The following is a 9,764-nucleotide window of genomic DNA, read 5'->3' on the forward strand; positions in this document are numbered from 1 at the left end:
ACACGTTATAGATATTATTATATTTTTATAAATATATTATAATATGATTATAATATTTTAGCAAACAATATACGGTATCACAAGCATTAATACCCAGACAGACGAACGCCTCGTGTGTCGCTGCCCATTTTATTGCATCAGCGTCCAGTCTTTTCCGGCACGAATGCATTGTTTCGTCCCAACCTTCTGCTTGAGAGACATTTAAAAATAATGTAAAAAGTAAAGTAACAAGATGCAAGTAACAGCCTGTACATTTCCCACTGCTGAGATAAGGCCTCCTCTTCCATTAATGAGGGGGTTTGGAACTTATTCCACCACGCTGTTCCAATGCGGGTTGGTGGAATGCACATGAAATTAGACACATGCAGGTTTCCTCACGATGTTTTCCTTCACCGCCTAGTACGAGATGAATTATTAAACACAAATTAAGCACATACATATCACTATATGTGTGCTTGCCTGGGTTTGAATCCGCAATCATCGGTTAAGATGCACGCATGGTTAGACCATTGGGCCATCTCAGGTCTCAGAGACATTTTCTATTGATAAAAATATAAATTAAGGACATACATCCGATATTCCCAGATGTTCGACAACTACATTAGGCTTCACAACAGATGCTTTGGAGTTAAGATTAAATGTCACGAAAGAAATAAATATAACTAGATAATTGAAAAGTAAAGGCAAATTTTGCATATTGAATGAAATTTAAAGCCGTAAAAACATACGAATATTATATATAATATATGGTCCGTGCTCTGTACTGACACTCTGCGTTAGTTTCAGAACTAAAGTGTGGTTCTGTCATAATTTACTTCGTATCTCAATCGTGAAATGTTGAAGACCAACTGACAGGGCGTATCCTCGACGTCATTTTGATACGATTTGTTTTTACTACAATTATAATCAATATCATGCGATTTTTTACAACATTTTTTCCACGTTCGTGTCGTGCTGAGTCATTTGTTTTTCTCTCTGGATGTCTTGAATTTATAACCAATGAATTAAAAACATATAATTTTGTCCATATTTAGAAACGAGTAAAACCTTGGTAATATATAGCGGAACCAGCGACCAAAGTGTGTGCAAAATCTCAGCTTTGTCGGTATTGATATTCTATACCCAGATTTGCCAATTTACTAGTATTATTATGGGTTCAATGACATATGTTTAAATATTAATAAAAACCGGCTTAGAAAACATAAATATTTTGAAACAAACATACACTCGGCCCTGGGACACCACGACATTGACCTTGGACGAGGAACATCACAATGACTCAGATGCGCACGCGCATTCGAGTACCGGTCATTGACCGTAAATCGTAAATCTCTTTTACTCGTTCGGTTTCTAATAGAGACAGTAATATTATGACGGGGTCCTCACAGTTATACTTATAGCTAAAACTTTCTAAGTGAGTATTTCGTTCCACTTGCTATGTTCATTCATATATGACACACGTCTTAGTTTAAAGTACAACTTTATGTAATACTTAAAGTAATTTGTATTATAACTTTTCTACAAAAAACAAATGACTAATACTTAATCGGTATTGCATTAATTGTAGATAAAAGTATTTTGGTAATGTTCAATCATTTAATACAACAATAATTAACCACGTCATTACAACAAACAATATCGAAACTTATATTGTACACGAAGGAACGCGCTCCGTAAGCAAACATAGCCCGGTGGTGACGTCATCGACTCCCGCGCACCGTCGCCCGCGCCTCGCAAACTGCGGCACAGGCCGCCGAGTACAGTTAGAAGAACATGAACGTCTCGAGACGGACACCTTGTCCCAACGAGAGCTAAAACGCGGAGTGTTTTTGTTTATATTATTCATTTGTTGTTGTCGACGCATCGAGCGATGTGGCCCGCGTGTGCGAGATAGATTGCAGGCCTGATCGCGAGACAGGCAAGGCAGGCAAGGCAGGCAACGCTGAGCGCTTTCACTTTTGATTACGAGGTTCGTTAAAATAATCGACATTACATTGAGTGTTTTTTTAAAATAGTTTCGAATTTATGGATTCTAGAGTTTCAATATAAAATGTTAAGTAGTAAATAACATTCCAGGATAACCTATCGGCCGCGGGCGTCATGTCGTCCAGTCCTGACCTACAGTCGCCTCCAGGTAAATCAATAACTTTATTTATTTTTTAAATAAATAATTCGTTTTAATCTTGTACAGTAATACAAAGTTATTTAAAATAATATATGCGTTACGCATTATTCTTATAGTTAGTAAGTACATAAATTCAATTTTGTCCAATCTATGAATTCCATGAATTGCATAAATCCTTTAGCTACAGACGATGAATTAAACAAGAAATTTAATACACATAATGATATAACTTATGAGTGAAAATATAATTTGTTATTTTTTATGTCTAATGTAAAAATCTATCATTTTTCCCAGCACAAAGAACGACTTAAAATATTAATATTAGTCTTAAATGAGCAACTACTTCAATTTCCTAAAATTCTTAACACAACGCGTTTACGTTTGTTTGTAACCCATTATTTGCATGTTACTGTGATTCTACTGTATGATGTATCAATAAACTCGTCGGTGTGGCATATAGAGACAATTACTTATAGGAGTGTAAGCAAAACTAACCTAACCTAACAACAGCCTGATTCTATGGTTTCAGAACGTCAACTTGTAGGTAAATACGGTTTAACTATTTGTCTATAGTAATTAAACAGATTATAAACTTAACGATTCTAATAATAATAATTTAAAGATATTTAGATGGGATGCCAATGCTTTAGTTCAGTACATATTCACAAACGTCCTCCTTGAATATTTGGTATAAAACTGAGAATATAAAATACGAAATTCTTACACTGAATGCAACAGGAACTTACATAGCCTAGTTAGCCTAGTTCCAAACCCACCAAAGTTTAGTGTAGTGAAGAGTGGTGTGGTGTAGTGTAGATAAATCAGTCCCGAGCCACTTGTTTTCTTTTCCAAGTTTCGAAAGGAATCAATAACACGTGTTTTAATAGTCCTGGTTTCCTCCGGCGCTGTATCGCACCGCTCGCTATTTGTCTGTCCGCGGCTATCTCGACGAAAATCTTTCATTTCCGTGCGAAGCGTAGCGCAATGTAAACTAGCGTTGCGATGTACAGAATTCGCGTTTCATTTCATACAAATTGTTACATAACATTCGATAGCGATCTATGATGTTAACAAAAGTTTCTGCTCGTGAACTACATATTTCACGTGTCTATTATTTGACGAAGTTTGCTGAAAATGTTTACTGTAAGAGCGAGCGATGATTTCTAGCGCTCTTACAGTGACAGGTGTAACTAAACCCAACATTGTATAACATTCAGTTATAATAATAATAATCTAAATTGATCAATGAAATCAACGAACGATATAATTAACAGTTAATCTAATCTCTTTCCTATAAGAATATCTTAATATCTATTACTCAAAAATACATATGTATGGTGTATTTTGATGTATTTAATATGAAAGTGCTATGAATCGCCAGGCGTCGTGGAGCTCCGCGAAGACGTGCCCCTGAAGGCGGGCAGCGGCTCGTCCAGCGCGCGGCTGTGCGCCGGCGGGCCGCGGCTCATCCTCGCAGCCTTTGCCACGCTCACCGCCGCCATCACGCTGGCGCTGCTCACGCAGATCTACTACGGGGACTACGAGGCGAGCATACGGCCACGATCCAATTACACTCGGCCACAATACAATATAATAAGCCCACTTTATTGTACTCCAACAAAGAAAAGAACAATTAGGAAAACAGAAAAAATGCTACAAAAGGCAGCCCGCCTTTATTTACTAAAATAGCAATCTCTTCCAGACAACCTTTGCGTAGGGGACGTCATTAAATGAAATGTTCGTAGCTTGTACTAATTGTTGTTAATTAAAGCAATAATAATAGAATATGTTACATTGTAAAACACTGACACACGTAACAAACTAATGCGATGCTAAAGGATTTCTCAGGTTAAGTAATGCGCTTATACTGCATTTTTGAAAAAAACAGTACCCGCTTGAAGGATATGTTTACAGTCAAGGAATTCAAAGAACGCACCTGGACATGGTATAATACTGTATGAGCAACAGCTTTGAGGATTTGCTGCAGAAGGGATGAGGCTGCAGTAGTTCGAATAGAATATTATTGCATACTGTACCGTGTTATTCGTTCGACTGATTTGGAACGAAGGCGTGGTGCCTGCCTGTAGTGTAGTGACAGCTGCAAATAACTCATATTCACTACCACCTAAAATTAATGGTGTCCATTGCTTTGTTACGATAAATAAGACACTTGCACTGCAAGTAATGTAACTACTCCAGGTTTCCGCTTGGTATGCATTCATGAAGATCCGAATTATATAACGGAGCTACCGAAACCCAGCTGTTGCAGGACCGTAATGCTATGTCCGTGGGCAGGTGGTGCCGCACGGCTCGGTGTCGTCGTCCGCGGCGCCGTGCTCGCAGGCGGGCACGGCGGCGCTGCAGGCGGGCGGGCGCGCGCTGGACGCCGCAGCGGCCGCCGCGCTGTGCCTCGCCGTGCTGGCGCCGCATCGCACCTCCTTAGACGCGTACGTAAAACGTATCCCTCAGTCTATGATACATTGCAGAACATTAGATTAATTTAAAAAAACTACATAGATCTACTTGTGTATTGATATTATATCGTTTTAGATTTTCACTGTTATATAGGAGCTCCTATATGCACGCAACATCGCGCGCTTGAATGTTTGTTTGAGATTAAAGATAATCAGCATTTGATTCAGGGTGTATATCGAATCATTATTGAATTATGATTATTACAAAAAGTTACCGCTTGGAACGTTTTATAATACACTGTTCACATAATTTATTCATTTATTTAGTTAAGCATATTTTTCGTAAATAATATTAAATAAAATAGTAATAACAGAGGCCTTCTTAGTAGCAATAAAGTAAAGCAATTAATCGCTCATTATTTAAATTTCAACAGCAGTTTTATCCATTAACCTTTTAATCTAAGACAACAATTTTGTTTGTTAAATTTGTCTTAAAAGTTTATATAATTTATTTAGCGATTTTATGACTGTTGAATTTAGTAGATTGGCGCTATTCATATTTTCATAGTTCATTGCTACACTGATATCTTCAGAGCGGCTTGTTTTGTATGATTGCGATGAACATGGTGGCTTATAAATACTTATATGTAATTAATTATTCTGATTTGAAAAGTGCTTGAGGGAAATTTACTTGTAAAATCGAAATAAAGTCTGCAGTTTCTACCCAGTGACCAACTTGCCTCCGAAACTTAACTGTTTTATAAGCAGCGCCATCTATAACTATTCTGTAGAACTACGTCATTAAAGAAGTACTTCACGCTAAAGGTTACTAGGATAATAATACAAATTCTCTGCGAATATACTTATAATGGGGGTAATATTTTAGTACATTATATTTAAGTTCAGAGATAGCCTGTCTATGTATAATCTTACAAACGTTCATTTAACCTTCTTAATGCCGACACCCCCTTTTGCAAGTCGTTGGTAGTACTTAAGTTTGATAATAGATGGCGCTACTTATAAATAAATATTGAGACTTATTTCGTAAACAAAATATAACATTGAAGCATTAAAATTAAATAGTTAAACTAATATGTTCTTTGATTTTATGTAACGATTCTTTGATTTCGTTTAAAATACCATTTTTTATGGTACCTACTCGTAGACGGTTGTGATAAAATATAAATATTTTAAAAATATACACGACGTAGAGTCACATTACACATATGCAGTTAAAGCAGGCGACGCTGCACAAAATAGCAGGCTATAAATTGGTATTACGAGCCATTGAGCAATTCCATCAGACGCCTCCGAGAGAGCGGCGGGCGCGGGCGAATCGCAACGCAAGCGAAAGCCAGCCGAACGGAAGCGGCCGCCGCGTCGACAGCGCGTCTATCATGGCGATCCCATCGCTGCTGGCTCAGTCGCTCTGAAATATCTACTTCCTACCCACTCACTGCTATATCTTACTTTTCGCTGTATTCGTTATAGATGAGACGCTCACATGGACATTTCACGAGTTAAGTGACTTGAAATGTTTATGTCTGGATTTGAGATAAATTGTTTATTTGTTGATGGGATCCATAAAATTAAGAAAATTCGTTTTGGTATATTCCAGGAGCGGGTCTTTGGTATACTGGGAGTACAGGTCGCTGCGAACACAGCTGCCTACGGTGGTGGAGTGGGGCGGCGCAGAGGCGCCGGGAAAGGAAGTCACGGCAAGGCCGCCGCGGCTGCTGGTCGCCCTGGCTGCTCTGCACGCGAAGCTCGGCGCGCTGCCCTGGTCGCAGGTCTTACAGCCGGCAATCGATCTCGCAAGGTTGGCTCTCCATAAGTGACGAGAAAACATTGAATAGATATCCCCTTACAGCTCCTAACTAAATTTGAGAACATTCCGATAGCCGCTACAGGTAGTATCGGAATACTTGGCGTTGATATTTCGAGCCTCGTTCAGTTCCGCGGTCAATTGGAAGGCAAAGCCAAATTGGCTTCAAAAAAGCTGGGTGTGCTCAGCAAGGCGAGACAGTATTTCACGTCGGCCCATCGCCTAAAACTTTACAAGGCGCAAATTCGGCCTCACAAGGAGTACTGCTCTCACCTCTGGGCGGGTGCTCCCCAGTACCAGCTCCTTCCATTTGACCGCATCCAACGTAGAGCGGCCCGAGTTATCGACGATCAAGCCCTTTCCGATCTCCTCGATCCTTTGGCTTTGCGTAGAGATGTTGGATCACTCTGCATCCATCCGAATTTTTCACGGGGAATGTTCCGATGAATTGTTCGGATTAATCCCGGCTGCTGAATTTCACCTTCGGACATCTCGCCAAAATTCTAAGTTTCACCCGCACCACCTTGATGTCCGAAAATGATGTGCTACAGGGAGCAGCCACCGGTTCAGCCAGCGTAAAATAAAACATTTAAAGTCCAAGCACATACTACAGAAAGTACACCACTAATTGCAGGGCAGGTTTTCTGGTGACCGACGGACTTGCACTGGAAGCGGAATCTCGGGGTATAACAGGATACACGCCCCATGCAATCCGCAACGAACCTGCTCTAGCTGAATACTTGGAATCTCTACAATCGAATACGACCGCAGGTACACCGACACTACGGCTTATTTAGTAATATGTATTATTCATATATATTAATTTATTAACCATATAGTATATTGTTTTTATAAATAATAGTTTTTGTTTAATGTCATATCAGCCAAGTTTATAGTAGCCAGTAATCGCTCGTTGCACTATAGAGCTGTGCGCGGCGTGGTCGTGCGGCGACGCGGTGCGCTGGCGGGACGACGCGGCGGCCGTGCCGGCGGGCCCGTGGCGCGCGTGGGCGGCGGGCGCGGGCGGCGCGCGGGCCGCCGAGGCGCTGCGGGCTGCCTTCAGCGTAGACTCTGTACAGATCACTCCAAGCAATGTTCTAAAAGGGTAAATATTCGATAAAAGACATTTTATTTAGTCGTGCACACATTGGTGTATTGATAAAAATAGAAAAATTTTAAACAATACAACTTTGAAAATTAACGAAATTACTTCATGTACTTCGGGATAGAGTTTCGTCCGAACCCGCTGGTGTAGGCAGCGTTCACTCGTCAGATACTCTACCGGCAAGCAGCGGTAATAATAGTGTTGGGTTCAAGGGGCTAAGTGATGGTCTCACACACGATGTAAACTATGCTGGCATTTCCTAGGGTGGTAGACAGCCTCAAGACTCAATGGCAAACAGCGGGCGCGCAGGCGCCGGCCGGCGTTGCTTCCGGCTTAGCAGTCGTCGACGCGCGGGACACGTATGCCGCGCTCGTCACGTATGTATCGCAATTATTTCAATTTATACTAAGAGCATCTTTATTGCACTGGGGGTGCAATTAAAGTACCAGAGAGAGAAGTAACATAAACGAATAGATATTTCTCAGCGTGTTTCCGAACATTATGAATAAAATGATAGGATAATAAATTCAAATAATGAATAACATTAACTAAAGTTGCCCGTGAGAATTACAAGTTGATGTAAATAGAATTGTGAATAATTATACATTCGACCTCAAGATAACATTCGATTAGATCGGCGGATTTTTTATTATTTATTTTGTTTCTACAACATGTGAATGTTCTTGAATTACTTATGAATATTCATTCGTAATCCACTGCGGATAATGCTATATTGTTCGAGTTCTTTACTTTTTTAAGAGCTTATAGCACCATGATAAGATATGGGTTAAAATCCATTTCGTTGATTTCAGAGGTCTGTCAATGCCTTTCGGGTCTGGAGCTGGTTCGGTCGGCAGTGAAAGCAGCTCACCCTGGGTGCGAGATGAACCGACCACCCCTCTCGACCTCGCGCCGGCTATCATCGTCGACGAGCATGTGTGCGGTACGTGCTTTGCCAATTACTACTCAATACTTATTTCAAGTAGGCTTTTACGAGCACATTTTAGTCTTCATATTACGGATTGTACCAAATGTAAAGTTAGAACTAGTTCGGTATGTGGATTTCTTATTTTATTGAACATGTAAATAGGCACTCGATACGTGATGGGAGCGGAATCCGGCGCCGCGCTGGCGGAGGGCGCCGCGAGCGCGCTGAGCGGCGGCGGCGCGGGCGCGGCGGGCGCCGTGGACGCGGTGGAGGGCGCGCGGGTGCTCGTGCTGGCCGGGGGCGCGCTGGCCCTGGAGCGCGGCCACGCGCCGCCCGACCTGCCCGAGCTGGCGACGCTCCCGACGCTCAACTCCTCGTCAGCTCTCCCCGCGCTGAACTTTGTGCAGCAGCGCGGGGACGCCCTGCTCTCGCACGCCGACAGCCGCGGCGGCGGCGTCGCGTCGCGCTTCTGATGTTTATATTACTTGTTATATTTGTTGTTAATAAATTATTGAACTTTTCTTACTTTTCCGTTATATTTTTTCACCTTTACTTTTTACGTTTATGAACAATAAACGTATTAAGACGTATCCTCTATATAATCTAGAATACTGTGTACGGGTCCATATTATATAAAACAGTGCCGCCCTCTCCCGGTGTTAGTGTACCGTTACAGAGTCATCTTTTATAGGATTGTTTTTCGTCACGAAGACTCAGTGAAAAGTATTTCAATCATTGTATCTATATTATGAAACAAAGTCGCTTCCAGCTCTCTGTTTGTCCCTGTGTATACTAAGGTCTTTGTAATTACGCAACGGATTCTGATGCAGGGTTTTTATAATAGATAGAGCGATGCAGGAGAAAGGTTCAAATTATACATCACTAATAAGAAAGATATTAGACAATTTTAGAGGTTGCGCATATGATGTCGTAAATAGTGTTATACATTTTTACGTTTAGAGCAAACTAATGTATTACAGTACTCTAGAATTAAAAAGTTAGGTCTAATCCGCACCCAATGAAGTAACTTAAATACATCGTGCATTTAAAAAGAAAAAGTAATTTAAATTAATATTTTTGAAGATATTACAGATTTAATGGTTTTGCATTGTCTAATAACAAAAATATTATAGTATATTTAGTATGAGCATTGCACTCGTGCGAGGCCGGGGCGCGTCGCTAGTACCTAAGTAATAATTAATGCAGGCACTCACTATGATGCCTGCATGGGTGAGGCACAAATAAAATTTACAGATGTCCTCTTAATATCTACAGAAAAATCAGTGACCGCATTTTACTATAGTTAAAACTTGCTGTAGATTTTTTTTTTTTATAACCCTGTATACAATGTTTGTTTTAGTCTTCAG

The 9,764-nt window shown here is 40.7% G+C and overlaps 1 protein-coding gene across 1 annotated transcript; it reads left to right on the top strand.

Annotated features, from left to right (window-relative positions):
- The first annotated feature begins 1,254 nt into the window (after positions 1 to 1,254).
- On the top strand, positions 1,255 to 8,918 carry LOC124531352 (glutathione hydrolase 6-like). The gene is made up of 10 exons (XM_047105887.1): positions 1,255 to 1,969; positions 2,077 to 2,134; positions 3,507 to 3,670; positions 4,421 to 4,572; positions 6,158 to 6,358; positions 6,999 to 7,135; positions 7,289 to 7,469; positions 7,733 to 7,846; positions 8,282 to 8,412; positions 8,560 to 8,918. Exons 2-10 carry the CDS (start codon positions 2,101 to 2,103, stop codon positions 8,868 to 8,870), a joined length of 1,425 nt encoding a protein of 474 aa, XP_046961843.1. The 5' UTR covers positions 1,255 to 1,969; positions 2,077 to 2,100; the 3' UTR covers positions 8,871 to 8,918.
- Positions 8,919 to 9,764: the final 846 nt, after the last annotated feature.

Source organism: Vanessa cardui, chromosome 7 (genome assembly GCF_905220365.1).
Source record: "Vanessa cardui chromosome 7, ilVanCard2.1, whole genome shotgun sequence".
Taxonomy (NCBI): domain Eukaryota; kingdom Metazoa; phylum Arthropoda; class Insecta; order Lepidoptera; family Nymphalidae; genus Vanessa; species Vanessa cardui.